The sequence below is a fragment of the Macrosteles quadrilineatus genome, unplaced genomic scaffold (assembly GCF_028750875.1).
Source record: "Macrosteles quadrilineatus isolate MER2022 unplaced genomic scaffold, UCM_ALF_1.0 Scaffold_2__2_contigs__length_208266976, whole genome shotgun sequence".
NCBI classification, from domain to species: domain Eukaryota; kingdom Metazoa; phylum Arthropoda; class Insecta; order Hemiptera; family Cicadellidae; genus Macrosteles; species Macrosteles quadrilineatus.
Window position 1 is genome coordinate 9262738 of NW_026542595.1, and position 24267 is coordinate 9287004.

Sequence of the window (24267 nt, forward strand, 5' to 3'; positions counted from 1 at the left end):
TTACTGCAAATCAAATCATCGTTTTTAGGACTTCCAATGTTGTTCTTGAACACCACTGCCACACCTGCTGACATGTGTTTAGGGTCTTCAAAGTCCGCAGATATTGAATGGGCAAATGCTAGAGACTGCTTATTCCTCCACTTCTTGATCATGGCGTCCATATTTCCCTCGACAATATTTATAGTCTGAAGGCAATCATTAAGTGTGATCTCTGATTTATTCTTAGCAGTATTACCCTTCAGTATCATCTGTGCAACAGTCTTAGCTATGGTGACTTTTCCTCTCTTGTTAAAATGCAGGCCATGTCTCGTAAACAGATGACGTGGTAGCAAGTGCAAGGAGAGTAAAGTTGTATCTTCCTGCTCTTTAACTATATCCTCGATTGCAGTATTTACTCTGGATATTTTATAGTCTAGGTTAGGATTGTCGTGCCTCATTGGTATGGTTGCAATAATTAGATTTGTGTGCTTTGAGTTTTTTATAAGTTTTTTTACATCTTCAGTGAGTCGTTTTATTCCGGTGGTTTCTATGTTGTTAGTTCCTGCTAGTACTAAAAGGTGATCCTCTTTACCCAAATCTTTGCTTAAATTTTTTATTTCTTCTGTGACTCTATCAAACTTTGCCCCAGGCCTTACATATGAACAAACATTGACATTTGTTCTTGGTTCTATTAAAGAACTTAAATTTTTCCCATGACTATCAGCTAAAATTACAAGCCTTTTCCTCGGAATGTTTGATTTAAGATTAGTTGAAGTTGGGTCTTGGTTTTTAGCTTCTTTTGAGATTTCTTCAGTGAAAACAGAATTGGATTCCTGGTATTTATTCCTTGTTAAGACTGTAGGTGGTTGATGACAGTTATTTATTATGTTAATTCTATTTGTTTGCTCCATTGTTGCTGTGTTCCGTCCCGTTTGGTTGTCATGTCCGATTCTTGTCGCATTTTCAACTTCATCTGGATGCAGCATCAATGATCTTAAAAGGTGAGTATTTACAGAGCCATTGTTCAGAACAAAATAAGCAATCTGTGTCCTTTTAGTTAGAATTGCAGCTTCATTCAAAGGAGGGAAGATAAGATTTTCCAAAGAGATATTGGTGTTTGAGGGTTGTTGTAGTATGTAGGTCAAAATTATTTCAGTGACAGCAATAGTGAAAACTCCACAGTCATAAGTATTCTCCTGCTGTGGTGAATGAGTAACAGAGGTAAAGTTAGAAACTCCAAGTTTGTCCTCGTTTAAGAAGTAGAACATTTTTTCAGCAAGTTTTTTAGCTGGTCCAATATTATACTGTTTTAAGGAGTCATAGTGAAAAAATGTTGCTTGCGATGAATCATACACCAGCAAACTCCAATGAGAACCTACTCCCTTAACTTCATTGTCTAGATTGATAACAGATTCCACTGCTTGAAGATCATCGCTGTCGTTAACAGGCAAAAATAAATACCTTGCTGCCTTTACATTTAGACTATTAAGTATAAAATTATAGTCTTGTAGTAGTTTTATTGCTTGACAAATAGTAGGATCTAAGCATATAATCCCCTTGCCATTTAAAAGGTTATTATTCAACACTTCGTTATATTTCCAGATTGTGTTATCTGTGATCCAATTGGGACCAAGGATGCTGACAATATTTTCATATTTTCTCAAGTCAGCTTTACTACATAAAATTTGTGTTTCCGTATTTGTAGAATTCGTGTCTGTGCAATATGTTATGGGTAATGGGCTTGAGAGTGGGCTACTAATTGCCGATGGTTCATCAGAGACTGTCAAATTGTTGTTCAGAGTACAACTAATATTGCTGGATTCCTGCTTATCATCATTTAAGGATTTAAAGCCAGAGTTGAAACTTTTGTCAGCTTCTCTGATCGCTGTGTTAAATTTCATATTTTTTACCTTTGATTTTCCATAAAGGGATTTATTCTCTTTATAAGCACAAATATCAACATCCTTTACCACACCAATCTCATTAGTGCCATAAAATTGAACGGTATATTTAATTATTTTCTTAGATGAATCTATTGCTGTTACAGTAGCTGGCCAATGTGGATGTCCTTTTATTTTTGCAAATACTTTGTCCCCAGTATTAAATGTACTTTTCGTTTGACTCATGTTTAGTACATATTTTATAGGCTAAACAATTAAAATTAAAAATAAAACTCTGTGATATGTAAAATAAAAATGTCCACTTGTCCGTTTTGAATAATAATAATATCAGTTTAAATAGTTAAGGAAACTTCAAGTGCAACAACTAGGATAATAATGAAACCTAAGTCCTATCAGTGAATAGTGATAAGAGTTGCAGGCCTTTGACCTAGGCTGAGATGTTGATGCTAATCAGATTGTGAGCTGCACCTTGGCAATAGCTTGGTTATCTCTAGCATGTAATGCAGTTTTGTTTATTGATTATTTTAAATAGTTATTTTCAAAAAAGCTCTTCTTTTATATAAACTATTATTTATGTCAAGTACAATGGTGCCCATAAATGGCCCATATTTGCTGCGGCGGGGGTATTTTTTTTTTTTAATTATTTAAGAACCATAACACATTCATTTTTATTCAAATCGGCTTTTTCCTTAAAATCCGGTTTTTCGCTGTTTAATGGGGGTTTTTATGGGAAAATAACATAAGTTACATTAACTTTTGAACCGTAATTTGTCTGGAAATGGGATTTGTACATTTTTTTTTTAAACTTAAAGGACCATAACATACTAATTTTAATCTAAACCGTTCTATTTCTAAAATCCAATTTTTTGTTATTTATGGGGTTTTTGTGGGAAAATAACATAAGTTACAATAACTTTGAAACCATCATTTATATGGAAATGGGATTTGTACTATTTTGTTCGGAATTTAAAGGACTATAACATACTTAAATTGTTATCAAAATTGTACGACCATTTTTTGGAAAATCTTATTTTTCCTTTATTTCACAGGATTATAAGGGAGAATTGCTATTATATAAATAAAAATAAAAACAACTATTAGAAAACGCCTGGAGATACTATGGATTAGTACCTACATACCAAATTTGATCAAAATCGGACTACAAGCAAGTGTGGTCTGTAGCTCTGTACACTTCCACACACACACACACACACAGACATCACTTCGAAAACCACTTTTTTGGGTTTAGAGGGACCCAAAACGGATATATCCACTCAAAACTCAAACATGTTGATGAAAAAAATACTTTCTACATATACTATGTCTAGGGGGAGAAAGTAAAAATAAAATATGAATACATGAAAGGTATAGCAATGACTATACCTTAACTAAGGGTTTTTCAGAAACAAAATTTATTTAGAAGAATTGCATTATTTTTTACAGTTCCAAAATTAAGTGAAGACTTAAGGGTCCGCTCTACCCGTGCCGTTTTGTTTAAACGCAAGGGTCTGGGGCAACAGTGTTTCCGAAGGCTTAATTTCACGTAGAATAAAAGTTAGGGTGTCATTTTATCAAAAATATGGTGGTTGCAATATGTTTACTATCATACCATAAAGCCTGAAAATCTTCTTTTGAATGTAGATGAAACTTGACAATTTTCTGTTGGAGTTACAACATCATCCAATTTACTTATTACCTGTTTTATAAAATCATATGTTATATATCTAGTTTTGTTATGCTTATAAGTAAATAAAAGTTATTATTGTGTGAGTGTTATTAAAGAATAGTTGATTCAATTTTAACAGATTATAAGACTCAATTAAGTGAGGAATATGGAAAGAAATATGAGTTATCACATTGAACTTTTGAACAGAAATAATTATGACACATGGAAAATGCAGATGGAAGAAATTTTAGTTAAAAATGATTTACTTGGGTATGTGTTAGGAACCATTAAAAGGCCTCTAGAAGAAGGTGAAAGAATGACTGCTTGGCTAATCACTGATGCAAAGGCAAAGGCAGATATAATCCTCTCTATCAGCCCAAGCGAATTAAAGCAAGTGAAAGGATGTAACACTTCAGCAGAGATATGGGAAAAATTAAAAGGCATTTATGATTCCAGTGGACCAGCAAGGAAAGCCTGTTTGTTAAAGAAGCTAATTTTGGCAAAACTGACACCTGATTATGATGTCAGAGATTACATGAATATGTTTTTTGATGTAGTGGACAAATTAAAAGGAATGGACATCGATATTAATGAGGATCTTTTGACAATTATTCTTTTGTATTCCCTGTCAGATGAATTTGAAAACTTTAGAATTGCTATTGAAACTAGAGATGCACTGCCTTCTCCTGAAACTTTGAAAATAAAAATTGTAGAAGAGTGGGAAGCGAGAAAAGAACATGGTAAGAAAGAGAGTAGTGAAGCTCTGCTAGGAAAATTTCAGAAAAAAGTTAGATTTCAACCAGGAAGATTTTCAAAAGACTCTTATAGAAATAGAACGGAATCAGTTGATTTTCCGTTTCGATGCTTTATATGTAAAGCGATCGGGCATAAAGCAAAATTTTGTCCCAAAGCAAATAAAGATCAACAAAACGTAGCGATTGCTAAGCTAGAAGAAGTAGGACTTAATTCTTCTGTACAAGATGACTCTTATTTTAGAAACTTGTCAATAAAAGTGTCAATATACAGTGGTGTTTGGACAGTGGATGCACTTCACATATGACTCATGTGAACAGTAAATTTACCAAGTACAAGCCTGTAAATGGAAGAAGTATATCTCTTGCCAACAATTCATCAACTGATGCAAGAGGGGTTGGAACAGTTAATATGAACATTTTAAATGGAAGTACAAATCTAAGCGTTAATTTGTATGACACTTTGTATGTACCAGAACTTCGAACAAACCTGATGTCTGTAGCTAAAATTACTGACCATGGGTATCAAGTTTTGTTTAAAAAAGATGCTGCTTTAATAATAGATCAGAATGGACAGACAAAGATCCATGCGAATAGGTTAAATGGACTTTATTACATACAAGAGAGTAGTGAAGAAATGAATATAAGCTGTGAAAAATCAAGTCTATTGTCTTGGCACCAACATTTTGGACACTTGAACTTTGGAGACTTGAAAAGAATAATCAATTTAAATATGGTTAAAGGTATTAAAGTGAACACAAAAGAGCTTATTCCACAATGCGAGGTGTGTATTCAAGGAAAATTTACAAAAAGACCCTTTCCTAAAAGTGAAAGAACATCTGAAGTGCTGGACATTATTCACTCTGACATCTGTGGACCAATGAAAACTGAGTCACATGGAAAATCTCAATATTTCATTACTTTTATTGATGATAGCTCAAGATGGGTTGAAGTTTACTTTTTGAAGAAGAAAAGTGATGCATTAGATTCTTTCAAAAGGTACAAGAACAAAGTAGAAAATTTTACAGGAAGAAAAATTAAATATCTTCAAACAGACAATGGAGGAGAGTATGTTAACAGAGAGTTCGATGGATTTTTGAATTGTAATGGTATTCAGAGAAGATTAACATGTAGCGGAACGCCTCAACAAAACGGAGTGGCTGAACGGATGAATCGTACATTAAACAACATGGCAAGATGTTTGCTCATTGAAGCAAATCTTCCTCAAACGTTTTGGGCAGAGGCAGTTGCAACAGCAGCTCATGTTAGGAATAGATGCCCATCAGATGCAATTGATGGTGTATTACCATATCATAGATGGTATAGGAAAATTCCAAATGTTTCATATCTAAAAAAGTTTGGTTGTAAAGGTTTTATCCTAGACAAGACAAATGACAAGTTTCAATCAAGAGCAAAAGAAGGGATATTTGTTGATTACTCAGATGTATCATTTGTTGGTTACTCAGATGTATCAAAGGGCTGGAGGATGTGGTTACCCGAAGATAGGAAAATCATTACAACTCGAGATGTAGTTTTTGACACATCTTCCTTTCCACATGTCGATGCAAATCATACTAATTCAAGCTTTAGGGTATTGCCTGTAGACAGTTTACTCCAAAGACACGAAAAGGTCGAAGAAAATCAAAGAAGTGTTCAAGATGATCAACCAAAAGGTACTGATGAGAAAAATGTACTTGATGATAGGCAAACATTAACAAATGAAACTAAAGCACATATGTCAAATGAAATGGAAGAGATTGAACATGACGAGCCATATATGATTGATGGGGATAATAATGGAGATGATCATCAGAATAATGATATTAACTTGAAAGTAAGAAAATCTTAAAGAAAAACAAAAGGTGTTCCTCCTAACAGACTATCATTAATAGCTCAAGGAAATGTGATTGAGCCAAAATCTTGGAAACAATTGGAGAAATTGCCTGAACCTGAGAAAAAACAATGGGTTGTAGCAGCTCAAGAAGAAATGGAAGCCTTATTAAAAAATGATACATGGGAACTCGTAGATTTACCTCCACAGAAAACAGCAGTTGGATGTAAATGGATATTTAAAGCAAAGTATGGAGATGACGGTATGGTTGAGCGCTATAAGGCACGTTTAGTAGCCAAAGGTTACTCACAGAAATATGGAGAAGACTATGATGAAATATTTGCTCCTGTTGGTAATTCAACAACAGTAAGAATTTTACTAACCATAGCAGCGACAAAAGATCTGACTGTGCATCATTTTGATGTAAAAACAGCCTTTTTAAATGGAAAATTAGAAGAAGAAATATATATGCAACAGGCCGAAGGTTTTGTGAAATCTGATAATGAAGATAAAGTTTATAAATTAAAGAAATCAATTTATGGGCTAAAACAAGCAGCTCGGGCCTGGAATGAAACACTGAATACAACAATGATGAGCATGGGATTTGAAAAAAGCAATTCTGACCCTTGTTTATATACGAGTAATACTGATGGAAATTATACATACGTAGTGGTTCATGTTGATGACATTTTGTGTGTTGGATCAATTGAAAATGTCAAGAAAACATTTCAAAAACTGACACAATGCTTTGAAATGAAAGACTTAGGAGTTGTTCACAACTACTTAGGAGTTGAAATTGATAAGATGGATGGAGACTTTTACATTCACCAAAGAAGAAAAATAAATAAAGTCATAATTGAACATGGGCTGGAAAACAGTAAACCAGCAAGAACACCAATGGAAGTTGGATTCACAACAGCCATGTCACCAGATCTGCCAGATAACAAAATGTACAGGAAGGCAATAGGATCACTTCTTTATCTTGCTGTGACATCAAGACCGGATATTTTGTCAGCTGTTGGAATTCCAGCCAGAAGAGTTGAAAAACCCACCCAAAGTGATTGGAATGCTGTAAAGTGAATAATAAGATATCTGAAAAGTACCATTGACAAGAAATTAAAATTAGGGGTGGAAAAAGAATTGAAATTGTCATGCTATGTAGATGCTGATTGGGGGGGTGATTTAGCAGATAGAAAATCAATCAGCGGAATGATGTACAAGTTAGGAAACAGCACTATAAACTGGATTAGCAAAAAAACAGACCAATGTCACTCTTTCTTCAACAGAAGCTGAATTCATGGCCGCAAGCTTAGCCACTCAAGAAGTAGTGTGGTTAAGACTATTGTTGAAAGATATGGGCTTCCCCCAAGAAAATCCTACAGTAATATTTGAAGACAATCAGAGCTGTATCAAGTTTATTGAAAATGAAAAGATGAGTGCTAGAATAAAACATTTAGATATTCGAAAACATTACGTCCGAGAAATGATAAATAAGAACAAAGTATTTCTGGAATACTGTCCAAGTGAAAATAATCAAGCGGACCTTTTAACAAAGCCACTTCTAGGGCAAGTGTTTAAAAGATCACTCTTTTACCTAGGACTTTACTAGGCATGATGTTGAGAGGGTGTGTTGGAGTTACAACATCATCCAATTTACTTATTACCTGTTTTATAAAATCATATGTTATATATCTAGTTTTGTTATGATTATAAGTAAATAAAAGTTATTATTGTGTGAGTGTTATTAAAGAATAGTTGATTCAATTTTAACATTTTCAACTGCTGTAACTTACCTTATCCTTTTCTCTTTTTTCATCTGCTTGTTGTTTACGTTTTTGAGACTTAATCTGGGCCTTGAGTGCCATTTCCGGCGTCATGACCTTTTCTCTGTATCCTGGAATGAAATATAATCATTAACATTGTTCTGTTCATTCCCTAACAAACCACCTAAAAAAGGCATATTTCAAATTAGGCTTATTTCAAACTCACTACAGAAGTCATCAGTGCAGGACTTTCGGATCATACTGCTCAACTCTGTACTGTAAACTTTAACTCACACATCAACTCAAGTTATCCAGCCCAAATTGGATGCTGCCTAAAAAATAAAAACCTGCAAGACCTCAAGTATCTTCTCAGTCAAGAAAACTGGCTTAGTGTTACCTCAATAATCAATGCCGAAGAAGCTTTTAAAACTTTTAGTAACATTGTGAGAGTAGCTATGGATGCGGCCTGCCCCCAAAAGAAGATAAAAACACAAAGAAAACATAAACTAAAATTCTCTATGGACCCAGAAGCAGTGAGACTTAAAGCCGAATTTCTTAAAGCTCTAAGAAAGTTTGAGGTGGCGGGAAATCCAGATGACAGAAGGGTTTCATTCCTAAACGACATGGTATATTAGGTGAGGTCAATACTTCAGTATGATAATTTTATGTTGGGCATCACTCACCTTATTGGAATCACGAGAACGCAGTCCTTGTCAAATCACAATCAACACAGTTCATTACACATAAAAATATACAAAAATAAAAATTAAACTAAATCTAAAATTTCAGACTTAAGTTCCCAACACCGACGTTTCGCCGCACCAAAATCAACATGCGGCGTTTTCAAGGTTATTTCTCTTCTCACGCAATCGTTGTGAGCGCCTAACCAAGACTAACGACCCCGGTGGTGGAGGAGGGGGAGGGGAGACTCTGTTATCTAGAACAGCTGATGGCATTATCTTCTTTTGTTTAGATTTTTCTATGCATCCTTTAATTTCTTTCTCTATTAGTGTATTGTAAACCGGGCTGATATCAATGGATGCGTTGGCTAATGAATCTTGATCTGAAGTAATAAACAAAGCCTCAATAATATTCCTTTTCTTCCAATTAGGCTCCTTGTATAATACACAGCTTTCCTCCCACTTTATACAATGCCCGGTGTCATGAACGTGTTCAGATATTTTTGAACCATAGGTTACACGTGTATCAACTTTTTTCATGTGTTCATGAACCCGTATGAGAGCTGGTCTTGAAGTTTGACCTACATAGCAACGTTTACACGAGCATGGGACCTTGTACACCACGTTTTATTGTCATTACCACAGTTAGGAGGCTTCACTTTAGATACATGTCTTCTTATCACGTTTTTTGAGGTAAAGACCGTCCTAATACCTTGCTTAGCATTCACGCGCCGTATTTTCTCCGAAAGGTTTTTAAGTTGATACACGTGTAACCTATGGTTAAAAAATATCTGAACACGTTCCTGACACCGGGCATTATATAAAGTGGGAGGAAAGCTGTGTATTATACAAGGAGCCTAATTGGAAGAAAAGGAATATTATTGAGGCTTTGTTTATTACTTCAGATCAAGATTCATTAGCCAACGCATCCATTGATATCAGCCCGGTTTACAATACACTAATAGAAAAAGAAATTAAAGGATGCGTAGAAAAATCTAAACAAAAGAAGATAATGCCATCAGCTGTTCTAGATAACAGAGTCTCCCCTCCCCCTCCTCCACCACCGGGGTCGTCAGTCGTGGTTAGGCGCTCACAACGATTCCGTGAGAAGAGAAATAACCTTGAAAACGCCGCACGTTGATTTTGGTGCGGCAAAACGTCGGTGTTGGGAACTTAAGTCTGAAATTTTAAATTTAGTTTTATTTTTATTTTTGTATATTTTTATGTGTAATGAACTGTGTTGATTGTGATTTGACAAGGACTGCGTTCTCGTGATTCCAATAAGGTGAGTGATGCCCAACATAAAATTATCATACAGAAGGGTTTCAATTGAAAATAAAACGAACTATGACCTGTACTTGAAAACGATGCGGAAAAAGGTTAATTCTGACCAGTTGATGAAAGCTGAAAATAAATCTAAAGCTATCTGGGAAACAATAAACACAGTGTGGTCCAAAAAGGAAACACCCCTAAATAAAATAACCCTTCAAGTTGATGGCAAACTTATAAGTAATGTGACCCATGTTGCAGAGCATTAATTTGAATACATTTTTTACACAGGTAGCAGAAAAAACAGTAGAGAAACAAAAACACCTAAAGAACACAGCTCAAACCCCACACGTAACTCAAACAGGTCCACCGTTTTCCTCCTTTCAAAGCACGGACGAGAGGGAAGTTAAAATGATTATAAACAAACTTAAAGCAAAAAACTCGTCTGGAATCGATGAAGTCTCATCAAAAATACTTAAGCATTGCTTCAATGAACTAGCACTACCCTTGGCTGATTTGATAAATAAGTCCCTAAAACAAGGCATCTTTCCTTCACTACTTAAAATAACCAAAGTATATCCAAAATTCAAAAAAGGTAGCACATTAGAATCAAGCAACTACAGACCAATTTCCCTTGTTTCCACCTTCTCCACAATATACGAAAAAGTTGTTTTAAAAAGACTTTTAGACCACTGCACAAATCACAACCTGTTGAACAACCTGCAACATGGATTTACAAAAGGGAAATCCACAACAACAGCAATAATTCAGATGGTTGAGTCCCTGATTGACAGCCTAGATGAACGAAATCTATCAACAGGAATCTTTCTTGATTTCAGTAAGGCATTTGACTGCCTTGACCACGAGCTAATCATTAAAAAGCTGAATTTCCTTGGGGTATCAGGGATAGTAAGAGAATGGTTTCAAAGCTACCTCACAGGCAGGAGTCAGTTTGTAGAACTAAGGCACAGAGATAACAGCCAAATAAGAAAAGCCAGATCAAGTTTTCAACCAATAAATCGAGGAGTTCCCCAAGGGTCTGTTATGGGTCCGGTACTATTTATCCTTTTTAACAACGATTTGCTGCAACAAATAGGAGCGCCTGCCTTACTCTTATGTACAGTAGACTCCCTCTTATCCGGACACCTTTTAACCGGACTACACTCGGCGGAACCGACATCTCTTTAACCGGAAAATTTTTATCAGCACATCGGTTTAACCGGACTAGATCGGCAGGAAGTGGGCGGCACTGAAACAATTGTTCTCGTGGGATCGATATTAGACCAGCGATCACGTGTCTAAATACAATGCTCTCCTAAATTAAGTAAAATATTTGGGTTAGTGTTTGAGTGAATCCCGTGGTGTAAACATGTATTGCTAGTCGCGTTCATACGGTGTGTACAGTACCCTGCACTAAATCATTGTGGTTGATGTGAATGTTTGTACCGATCGTTGAAGTACAATACAGTATATTACCGTGTACAGTATTGTCCAGTATACTGCTGCGTGCATTTTCTTTTTTGGACCTAGGCTAGTAGTTTTAATGTGATTACTGTATCCATATATTTAGTGCGTTTTCTTTAAGAGAATGAGTGACAAACGTAGGCGTAAAGTTGTGACAGTTGAACGAAAGCTCAATGCAATTGAACGCCTAGATAAAGGAGAATCGGTAAAAATAATTTGCAATGAACTGAATGTAGGGAAGAGTACAATTTACGACTGGCAAAAAAACCGAAAATCGCTCCAAGATTTTGTTACACAAGTGGAATCTAATAAAGCACTGACTTCACGATGCACACTGAGAAAACCAATTAACGAGCTCGTAGACGATGCGTTGTGGTTCCAACAAGAACGTCGGAGGGGTACTCCACCTAGTGGACCTATTCTTAAGGAGAAAGCAAATTTACTTCATTCGAAAATTGAAAATGGGGCCAATTTGTAGCTAGTGAAGGGTGGCTGACGAGGTGGAAGAAACGTCACGGAATCCATTTTATAGGCATATGCGGCAAAAAACTGTCAGCAGACACTATTGCATCAAGTGAATGTCCAATCAAATTTAAAGAATATCTAACCAAGCAAGGGTTACATCCTGAGCAGGTGTTCAACATGGATGAAACCGGACTGAACTTTAAAATGTTGCCACAAAGAACATTTGCGGGAAACCAAGAAAAGTCAGCTGCTGGCTTTAAAGTAAATAAAGAGCGACTGACAGTAGGTGTTTGTGCTAATGCAACCGGAACACACAAACTTCCGCTTTTTGTTATTGGAAAGGCCATGAAGCCACGAGCATTTAAAAATATAAACACGGCGTCTCTTCCTGTACACTACCGTGCGCAAAAGTCAGCATGGATGGATGCCTATTTATTCAAAGAGTGGTTTGTGTCTGAGTTTGTTCCTAGTGTTAAAAATCACCTCTTAAGTTTAAAAATGCCTATAAAGGCTGTTCTTGTACTTGACAACGCCCCTACACATCCAGAGGTAGAGCTACAGTGTGAGGGAGCAGAAGACATCAAGCTCTACTACTTACCTGCCCATACAACAAGTGTAATACAGCCAATGGACCAAGGAGTAATTACAAGTCTTAAGCGGCGTTACAGATACAAACTTCTTTCCGAAATACTTTCAAAGTTGGATGAAAATGGAGACACTGGACTAATAACTGCTTTGAAGACCATAAATATCAAGGATGTGATTTAAATGTTGGCTAAGGTCTACGAAGAAATGCCAAGCTCGACATTTATGAAGTCCTGGAGAAAACTCTGGCCAGACGTCATGGATGCGATCGAGAACAATAAAGACGACAATCCTGCTGCCCCTGCCATCCAGACTGCAACAGAACCGAATGAACCTGAACCCGACGATGACAACATGCTAAATGGTTTAAAAACCGTATCCCATTGCGATGCATTAACTGTTGAGGACTTAAATGAATGGATTACGGCCGATGACAAACTTGAAAATGAGTTTTTTACTGATGATGAAATAGTACAAGCGGTTGTTGCTGCAGAGGAAGATGTAAATGAAGAAGAAGAGGAAAATATTCAAGAGGAAAATGTTGAACGAGTTAATCACGCTGAAGCAAAAACAGCACTGGAACTAATCACATCTTACATTGAACAACAGGATGTATCTACACCGGCAGATATAATGTTTATTAAGAAATGGCGTGATTACGCATTCAAAGGAGCCGTGGACACTGAGAAACAAAAGAAAATCGACGATTACTTCAAAAACTAAATCAAATCTCAAGTTAGCAAAACATGTACACCTGTATAAGACTATAGGTTGTTTTATAGCAAAATGTGTGTTGTAATTACATAAAGCTGTGTGGTTTAATACAATAATAAATAAAATGAGTTTTGTTCAATTGTGGCCTGTTTTATGTGTTTTGTTTTTGTACAGTTTGGATAATGTTCTAAGGTAAGTGAACAGTACAAAGGTTGAATTTTATTTACAGTACAGTACAGTATAATTTATGTAAAATAAATATACAGTACGGTACAGTATTGCATTAATATATCTACAGTATAGGAATTGGCTCAAATGTGTTTATGTTTGTTTTCATGTTGTGTTAAATAAAACGTAAACCATATTTTCGTAAGGCAATGGAGTACAGTAGAATGGGCGAGACTGTAGTGGGAGAGGGTTTCAATGACAGGGACACTGCTAGTCACGAGTGTTGGGGGAGAGGAAGCCAAAACAAACCATGGAAAGAGGGGGAGAGGGACAGATGTTGTTGACGACTTGGATTCTTGGAAGTCGGTCACTAGGAAATGCAATAAATAATACATCTTGCACATATCATGAATTGTAATGGTTGTTTGTTTGTTAAATATTTAAAAGTTACCGCCTCATCATGTTTTCTAGAGTTTTGAGTTTACAGTAGTTATCATAAAGTGTCTAGTTTTACTGTTCTTACGTAATAATCATTATTGGCTTATAAGGTATGCATTTAAACGGTCCGTTTTAACAAGTTTTTGGGGACGTCGGTTTAACCGGAAAACCGTTATCCGTACTGGCCTCGGTCCCGAGGAGTCCGGATAAGAGGGAGTCTACTGTATGCTGATGACACAACCTTAGTGTTTAATGAACCACTAGCTGAAAATCTAGAAGTAAAATCCTATGAGTCACTCAGTATGGCCTACCAATACTGCTACAACAATGATCTCGCAGTAAACATGTCTACAACAACTCAAATAGCTTTTGGCCGTAAATCTCAAGAAGTGCCACAACTTCCAGATGTAGAAGTGGAAGATGAAGCTAAGTTTTTGGGCATCACACTCGACAAAAATTTAACCTGGACCCCTCATGTGGACAATTTATGTGAAAAATTAAGTTCAAGCATCTATGCTCTTAAACATATAAAAAATGCAACAGATTACATCATAACAAAAGTAGCATACTTTGCACTTTTCGAGTCGCACATGAGGTATGGACTTGTAGCATGGGGTGGAGCCTCTGCCACTAACATGCAAAGAGTTCTCACAAAACAAAAAAAGGCAGTCAGAATAACTGCAGGACTCCACAGACTCGACAGCTGCAGGGAAACATTCAGGTCACTCAAAGTACTTACCATTGTAGCGCTCTACATACAGGAAGTTGTGTTATTTGCAGTAAGAAATAACCTTACAAGGCGTGGCGAAATGCACCAACACAACCTGAGAAACACCATGCAGTACAACCTTCCACAACATCGCACGGCACAGTTTGAAAAGAAACCTTCATACACAGGAATGAATATCTTCAACAGGCTACCTCCAGATTTAAGAGGCAAGACAGAAGATGGCCTCAAACCAGCTTTGCATCAATGGCTCATTATTCATTAATCAACCTTTTTACTCTTTAAAAGAATACTATCAACAGATCTTTGACTAAACAACACCTCAACCACATATTTAGAAAAAATTGTAAATTGACGCTACTACTATTCCTAATGAATGTGTAAATAGCCTAAAGATTAATTGTCTATTGAATTATTTTTTTTTATTTACCCAAATCTTTTCACCCATATGAGGGGTACTACTGTATTTGTTTGATGACTTGTACAAAAATATTATATATGACTTTCCTAATCCATGGGGCTTCTCAGCAGTTTAACTGTCCCTCTTTTCTCAAAGTCACTGACTAAAATCTTGCCACCTCCTTACGACCATCCAGTTAAGTTGCTAGTGTTACAGTACTCACCAGTGGGCAGTGCCAATAGCTGTTCTCCACTGGAGCCAGGCTCTTTATCTGTGGTTTTTCGCTCCAACATTGCTCTTTGCCTTGCAGTCATCAGCTTAGGATCCTTAGGCTTTATCTTTTTCAATTCGTCATCTACCTGATGATAACACATACCAAGACTTAGAATGAGGGTGTGACTTCCTTTGGAAGGAGATGTAGGCTACTTTTTAGGAACAAAAGAACATGAAATAAACTGAAATTCTTTATAAAGTGGACATGAATACATATTTGGAAATGTCAACCAGCTGTCAAAGGTCATACTTTGCACTAACAATTTGTGATTACCAGTGGCGGATCCCCCCCCTCGGACATAACAATTTTTAACTATTGGGTAGGCCTGGCCTACACTCTTACCAAATAATTACTTAACTGCCAAAAATTGACAAATTTATGTATTTCCCCTCGTAACTTACTTAGCCCTGCAAGTACACTTACACTTCAGTAGCTTTTAATTTGAGAAAGCAGTCACACTCGACTCAATAAAGGATATTTTGCTTACTTCAGATTTCAGAATGTGTTGCAGTATATCAACTCCAGTCCAGTTGAGTGCATCTCCCGTGAACACCAAGACATTATAATAGTCTTTGGCAATGTCGACAAAATTCTGAACAACCCCATAAGTGTCAAGACACTATCATCGTCTACCACGATTTCGGAAATATCTTGAACATCCACATGCATGCTAAGACTCGTTATCCTGAGATCCGGACAATACACTGAACACCTAGCACGATTGCAATTTGTTAAAATATCATCATTGTGTTTCGCGATCGTGGCAAAATCTTCACGTCCCCTTTCAAGTCCCGCGCCATCACGGGGACATCATAATCGTCTTCATACCGTGCATACCGTAGGCCAGGTGATTTAATAAAGGACTGTTAAAACACTTAAAACTGACAATGGCCCTGAGTGTAGCTCCAATAAAAAAGCCAAGCAATAAGAATCTGCCGTTCCCTCCAATAGCACCACCAAAAAATTTGTAATTACCTAAGTTTGGAAATTGACAAGCATCAAGATGTAGGTCAAAATCAAAGAAAAAAACATGACATTTTCACTTAGTAGGCCTATTGTGCATAAATTGTCAATCAATGAAATTGCTCTGTTTGCAGTTAACTTCTAGAAATAATTGGAAATTGTACTAATCTAAGCTTATGTTCTGTTAAAGTTACTTACCTCTTCTAATTTTCCAGATTCTATAGCATCTAACCATCTTTCCTCTTCACTTGATGTTGCACTCTCCTTACCTTTCTTCTTTTTTTTGGAACTACTTTTGGAAGGTGAGGTAGATGTTGACGCGGGCTTTGATACAGTAGTTGATATGCTAAAAATTAAAGTTATGTCATGAACAACAGTATTTACAACAAATAAGTAGTATAGATAGATAATGTAGTAATTTAAACATGGGCTATTTAAAAATGTACTCAACTAGATAAAAAAAGGTGTAATAAAAATGTACAAACTCAAGTTTATATATCTAGGTTAATAGTTATATGCCTACTTTTGATCTATATTTATTTGAAATCACAATCAGAGTATTAGAAAAAGTGCTATATTGATTATTACTTACTATGAATATGACATAAAATACAGTAATTTTGCTCCATAGCACACATACAACAATGGTCAAATGACCGTCTGCTGGATTGGCATACAGTAAATTTTTTATATCTAGGTACGGTAGGTCCTATATATCCTACATATATGTTTATATCTGACAAATATATAATTTATATTTTTGTCCCATATAATGAATTTACAGAGCACTAAAAACAAAACACAAAATATAATCACACATTGGCTACATATATATTTTATTCTATCATTTATTAAAGATATAAATAGGCTATAACAAAATGGTTTACACAATGTTAATAGGTACACATAGATTGTTTATAGATATAAAATTTTCAAAATTAAATTACTTAACTAACTCCCATCTACCTTTCCATGCAATTTAATAAAAAAGCTTCCAAAACCCCGCCAATCCTTTCCATTCAAAGGTTTCCCAAAATACAAGAGTCGCAAGTCATTGAACACAGGGCAACTAGCAACAAAGTGTGAAACTGTTTCATTCTCGTTTTAATTACACAAGGAACAAGCGTGTTTTTTGTCGACAATCCAGGGTTATAGTCGAGGTCTATACATTTAACTATCCAAGAAATGGTTCGGTTGTCTAAACCAGTTTCTAAGAAGCTATTGTTGCCAAGGTCAAAGTCGACGACGAGGTATTGAGAGTGATAAGCTGAAGTACGCGCTCTGCCTAGACACTCAGCTCTCCAGCTGTTCTTGCTGCATGTACGACGTTAACCAACTTAGACTTTAACGTACCACGCCCCTCGCCACCCCATTCGTATATAAATTCAGGTCCACTTTCATGCCCAATTTGATTCCTAATGCTTTCCACGCTCAACACCAATCTACATTACAGTATTTCCTAACACTTCAGCAGCTAATATTCTTGGTAAACGGTCAGTCCGCTACAAGAGACAAGTCCAACGCGTAAGGTCACGTGACGCAACTAGGCTAGGTGCGCGCGCAGCCAAGGATCCACCCGCACAAACAGACGAAGAAGGAGTACATCTACATTTTGGATGAGTACTATTAGAATGAGTAGATGATATAGCAGGGGTAAGGTGCAGGGGTAGGTGAAGGGCTAGGGCCATGAATTAGCAATTTACTATCTAATTTATTAGGTTTACCAAATGGTCGTGGTCTAGTGATCAATGTTCTAAATTTGTGCAATTAATATTTGAATTCACGTTAAGGTACATCTAGTTAGTGTTACGAATCAGAATAAGTCCATTTACATAATTATTTAGACTCTGTTCACTATGTATTAATTAGATATATTAAACAACATAAAAGCTGGCTGTGATATGCAGCTAAGGTATTATTGTGCACTTTGACAAAGTAGTTAGCTTCTTCCTAATAGAGTTTGAACCACGACAGGAAATTGTAAGATTTAGTAGTGGTTAGTGGAAGATATATTGGGCCCAGGTATCTTTATTAACACTCATACCACTGCATTTCACTACAGCCCCATCCTTATATATAATACGTGAAGGCGATTTCTACAAAACACCACTCCTCCGTTAAAAATGGACGGATTTTTACAAACGAGGTGTTGAAGTTAAGTATTGTTTTTGTAGACGCCCCCTTTCACAAATTCCTGTAATAAAAGTCCTCAAGCTTTGCCCAACTAATTTCCAGGCTAATATAATTTTCATCAAACCTATAGGCCTACAATAGAACTGCAATCTCATCAATTGGGACTATACCACCACATTTGGAAAGTCCAGAATTTGTGGTAATTTTCAGAAAATAGGCCGAGTTGAACCACGTCCTTTTACTATTGCGATCGCGAAATGTGTCTGCGTAGATTTTTTAATAACAAAATTCAAGATTTTGCCACCATTGCAGAGGTTGATAAAGTTTTTCTTTAACCGCAGGAGACAATGATGGTACGGTATGTCTACACGGCCGTGAGATATATTCAACATTTTTCGGCTATCATGGAAAACGATGATGAAATGAATATCACATATATATATATATTATATATTTTAGCATTATATATTTTTTTAGTTATAATGCTTCTTTATTGAGGCGAGCTCAGGACCTCATGGTCCTTTCTTACCTCTATGATCATGTTTCCACGACTGCGGGAGACGATGATGATGTCTACAAGACCGCGGAAGATGTAGCCTACAATGCGAAAAACGATGACGATATTTCTGTGAACGCAGAGTGATTTTTTATTTTGCTGCAATCACAGCCTTTTTGCCTTCTTTAATAACGATTCTCGTTACTGGTTTAAAATTCTTTCTGTAAGCGATTCAGATGGTTAGAGGTCTACTGTACTTCTAAATTGGTTCTCAAAAAGGCTGTTTTGGGTGGCAGCTGACATAGCTGGTGGATCCTAGATGTGACAGTTCAGCGTTCAACCAGCACCAAAGATTCAATGTGCGTATAATTTCTTTAGCAATAACTGAATAATACATGTAACTGAAAACTTTTTTGCTACAGATGGTTGGTTGTGTAAATTAAGGAAATTTATAACACTATAGGCCTATGTAACATTGACTATCACCTTAATGTATCTGGATCGTCTTCATTAGCACTGATAAGGCCCAACTTCAAAAGATCTACCTTGGATTCAGAATCTAACTCAGATTTTTTCTTCTTATGTTTTTTGTGTTTATGTTTCTTGTGTTTCTTTACAGCCATTGATATAAAGTCACCTTCTGAAACCATGTACATGAGTGCATTTAAACCACACAATTATGCAATAACTTAGGCCTATTAAATCTGTTATTAATAACAGGCTTACTAAACTATACACAAAATATTGCTTTAGGTTGATTCATAGAAGGTAGCCTCAATAAATTTATAAATAAGTTAGGAAACTTCTTCATCAACACTTGTTAATGTTACTAAATTTACAGAAAGTAAATAAAAATATTGTAGAACCTCTTTAATCCGAACTATTTGGGACCGGGGGTAGTTCGGATTATTAAATAGTTCGGATTACAGAACATATTGTTGTTTTTACATAACAATAGCTAAAATGTGGCTAAAAAATGGCTCTTAATTCTTACAGGAAGAGTGAAAAAAATGCTTTATAAAGTAAAATACAGTGTTTATTTAATACAGTAGTAAACATAGTAAATAAAAAGTACTGTAAATTACAATAGAAACAATTACGGTGCGTACGTATACAATAAATAAATACTGTACTGTGTATAGAATACAGTTCAATGAGGTGTTCGGATTAGTGGACTTTCGGAATACGGGGGTTCGGATTAAAGTGGTTCTACGGTATGTCTAATAACACTCTTGAAACATGCATAGGTACACTTATAATATAGTACTGTTAACTCACAAGACAGTAGAGACATTATAAGGGTGGTGATAGAATTTGAGTTTTCAGTGTTAATTCACTTTAAATTGTTATCTGTTGAAGCAATATAAAAATATAGGCTGCACTTTACTTGACGTCCTACACTCATTCGAATGAAAATATCGATCGATATATCGATTAATCGATTGCTTCATTCGATATATCGTTTGGTTAGTTAGGTAAGGTTAACCTAACCTAACTAACCAAACGATATATATCGAATGAAACAATCGAATGAAAATATCGAATCGAAAAAACAATCGAATGAGTGTAGGACGTCAAGTAAAGTGCAGCCAAAATATATCAAAATATATGGTTCATATAACTTATATAGGCCTATGAGCTACCTATTTAAAGAAAAATCCTAATAATTTTCACTAACTTATTGTCTTCACTATAGACCGGGCGTCGCAAATATGCGACACACAAAAGGATATAAAAAATATTTAAAAAAACAAGAATATATTATTGACAAACACGATTGCAGCGTATTAAAAAGTAAATGATCACTGTTAAATATAACAGGTTGGTATTTATTCCGTATAGGTGCCTCCAAACGAATTGTTAATTTTTATATCTTACTTTATAGTTTTTTACCTCCTGAATCCAAATATACCATTATTTTTCACCGCTGATAAATATTTCTCAAGATATCGCCGTAAAAACATGCTTAAGTTTAACATTACAATAAACAAGATAGGATGGATAACATTTCAAGTGATTCTGTAGTCAAATAACTTAATGTTCTCTATAATAGGAATTTCGTCACATTATGGAGATATAGATGGACTGGAGGACTAATTACTTGTAGTTCTTATTTAGGCATGTCATAAAGCACGACCTATCACCCTGACATACCTTTTCTGACATCAAAAGGAGTTTGCTTACACATTCTAGAGGTTAGGTTATGTTAGAATAGCACCATTTTAGTATGTAATTTCTAAACGGCGAAATATAAATCAATAAATCATTAATAAGGATAAAATACCCATAGTAGTACATTCCACTTTTAAATGGCATCCATCCTACCTTGTTTATTGTAATGTTGTATATTATTACGGCGATATCTTGAGAAATATTCATCAGCTGTGAAAAATAGTGGTACCTATATTTGGATTCAGGAGGTAAAAAACTATAAAGTAAGATATCAAAATTAAAAATTTGTTTGGAGGCACCTATACGGAATAATTACCAACACGTTTTCACCCGTGGTCTGCGTGTTACTGTTAACCAAGTGACAGCCGGTCTACATGAAAGATTAAATTGGATACCTCGGTTCGTGGCAATGATCGCGGTGTCGCATAAACGTGTTAGTTAATAGTTGTCTAGAGCAAATTCTCTTACTACAGCTATTGTGGAATGGATCAATCAGTTATTGGCACAGAACTAGGCCTAAGCTTAAATCAATTCAAGATTTCATTTTATTAGACTTTGGTGTGGATTCTAACTTATACAGAACTGTAACTACAACTACAATCAGTTTTTAGAATCTAAGACAATGTTATTTTCATTGTGGTTAGGGGTACAAACGATCGGTTACATGGCTTCGGGCGATCAAACAGTTATTTCTAAGATATTGATTATAGGCTACTAGCCTAAGGTGTTTACAACGAGGTGAACAAGTTTGTAAGTTAGATTTAACTATACTTATATGTATACTCCCTCATAACCTTGACTTAATATTACAAACTTTTCATATGTTAATGAACATCAAATGAATGTCTAAGTCAATACAGTATAGGCTAGACTAGGGTAGCATAATAAACATATTGCTATAGACCTACCTAACATTGCTTCCTCCTCTGTGCTGGTATCCTTTCTCTTTCCCATACTTTAAAGCTGAGTTGTTATTGGGATTAGCAACCGACAATAATCTAGAAACAAGGCGAATTTATTTATGTGCAGGATGAATTAATATTATCTGGACTGGGCAAACAACTGACTTATCATCTACAATTTGGTAGGTTACCAATAGTCAATGGTTTGTTTACACCACGAATACTAAACTAAAATAAAACCTTTCAAGTATTCATGGTTTACACTAAACTTACACTTTTGTTTGTCAATAAATTGACATTCGAATTCGATTTGCTTGCAGACAGCGAGACAGCAGACAGACAACACAAATGGAATGGAATGGAATATGGAGTGGAGTGACTGGAGAGTGGAGACTGACTGCGACGGGAGAACAACATTTTACACTATATAAACACCTTCAGATAAAAGGACAAATTAATTAATTGTAGTAGTTTTCTAGAACAACAAAACTGATTGCCGATGCAAACGTATTTAAGCTGTATTGACAAGATTTGTTTTACATTTCTCAATGCCATTGCCAGTCTCCTAATTTCTTTGTAAGCTACAATCAGTTTATGTCGCTACACTACTGTAAAATGACCTATTTCGAATCATGCCATCACCAGCGCCATCATCATGCAGGTTCACCTGCGAAAATACATAATTACATTGTTTAGCCTACTACGGAAAAAAAATTTACTATGCAAAAGTTGTTTACAGCATTTATTTCTTCACCTTGGTATGTATCTAATAAAGTTATTCGTCAAGATACAAAGTTACTTTTTATCAGAGAAGAAATAAAAAACAAAGCGAAAAATATCAAAGAAAATTCGAAAATCATCCAAATTTCCTGGCAGTCAACCTCCTTGATAATAGCGATGCTACTTATAGGCTCAGAAGAAAACATCCAATCGATCTTCTAAATCGTTTCTAGTTTATTTTTTATGAAATGTTTTGTTTTATGTTAGTGCACTCGCTGGAGTGTAATTAACTCATGTTAAATTGTCATGACATGTACTTATTGTTTCAGTATAGAACGTCAGATTGTAAATAAAATACTTGTAAAGAAAATGTTTCTGGTTCAATGAGATATTCACAGAAGTGTTAACAAAATAAGAACAAGAAATTAAAAATAATAATATCATGGGTTCACCCAGACCTGAGACACCCTCTGTAACATAATCAGTTTAGATAAACATATTAAATTTTCTTTAGGCTTCATTCATCCAATAAATCTCAAGGGGGCCTTCCACGTAGCCTCCTACAAGGCCCCACTAGAAAAACAAATTTTTTCTAGTGGCAGTGGGACCTTATTGTCTCATGTTCTCAGTTGCTTCGCCAAGATTAAATGCCAGTGCTCCAGGAACATTGTTTAAAGACTTCAGAAATTTGGAGGGGGTTTTCCAATGAAGGCCGAGATAGACTCTGTGCTGTTTGGTATTTTTAGAATTGTTATCATATGTTACATATTTGGTGTCTGTTTTGAATGTACTGTATTGTTGTTTTACCTGGATTAATTATTTTATCGCGCCTCGTTTTCCCCTTCCAGAAACTGATGAGAACCTCTTTAGAGAAGGAGTGGGGGCGTGACGGTACCAGCGAACACATAACAAAATAGAAGCGCTACTCGGAGCGGAGGAGCGTGGCAGTCTGACTAGCCGACGAAACGGACAAAGATGGCGGCGCTAGCCTAGTCCCGGCGTCAGCAACGCGCTGGTCGTCTGCTATGCTTCGAGTCAGTGTTGTTTACATAGGCTTTGTTTAAATGTAAAAATACTTTTGTATAAAAATTACTTAGGTTTTTCTGGAAGTACATTGTCGTATTAGTATATTGTTGGAAATGTCTTAAAGTAAATCAATTGTTTTTACCGTAGTAAATCGATTTTTTTTTATCGCGGGAGAAATTTTTGTTTACAAATATATATCTGTTTAAAAAAACATCTTTGTTCACATTATAAATCTGTCATATTAGTGTTATTTTATTTCTTGTGTCACGACAAACACGATGGCATTTTGAACGACATTTTTAGCGTCTTATTAACGATGTTAGCATACGTTTTAAAAATAAACATCACCATAAAGACTATTGTGAGTAAAAATTTTAAAATGCATGGAACTGTTAACAATAAACCTACCAATAAGCCATAACAATTTCACAAATATTGGCTGAGTAGTTTGTTTACAATTAAATTTTAAACTTCAGTGTTAGTGCAGAGTTTCTTAAAAATCGGTACTTTTTAGGATCTTTCAACTATATAAATTTTTCTAGTAAACGGAATTTTTTTAATTTTTACCACGTAAAATGTATTTAAACCAGATTATATTTAATTTTTGTCTCAACAAAATCTGATAGTTCATCTCAAGAGATATTTAGGCTCAAACTCGAGTGCACATATTTATTTCCCCAACAGTAGTCCCGGCGTGTGCAGCGCGCTAGTCGTCTGTTATGCTTGATGAGAATAGTGTAGATATAAAGTTAACGATATTAGTGTAAAGGAAAACAATG

At 35.6% G+C, this 24267-nt stretch overlaps 1 protein-coding gene across 4 annotated transcripts in view; it reads right to left on the bottom strand.

Annotated features, from left to right (window-relative positions):
• Positions 1-22131, bottom strand: part of LOC128987720 (INO80 complex subunit B-like) — a 44502-nt gene extending 22371 nt beyond the window's left edge. The window contains exons 1-6 of one of the 4 annotated variants that reach the window (XM_054408716.1): positions 22016-22131; positions 21749-21838; positions 19155-19308; positions 16238-16385; positions 15026-15161; positions 7923-8023 (exon numbers count right to left, since the gene is read on the bottom strand). In XM_054408716.1, the coding sequence (XP_054264691.1) occupies positions 7923-8023; positions 15026-15161; positions 16238-16385; positions 19155-19308; positions 21749-21794 (585 nt within the window). In that variant the 5' untranslated portion in view covers positions 21795-21838; positions 22016-22131. Of the gene's footprint in view, positions 1-7922; positions 8024-15025; positions 15162-16237; positions 16386-19154; positions 19309-21748; positions 21996-22015 lie in introns of those variants that run through there. The other 3 variants (XM_054408717.1, XM_054408715.1, XM_054408718.1) reach the window with 3 other exon arrangements.
• Positions 22132-24267: the final 2136 nt, after the last annotated feature.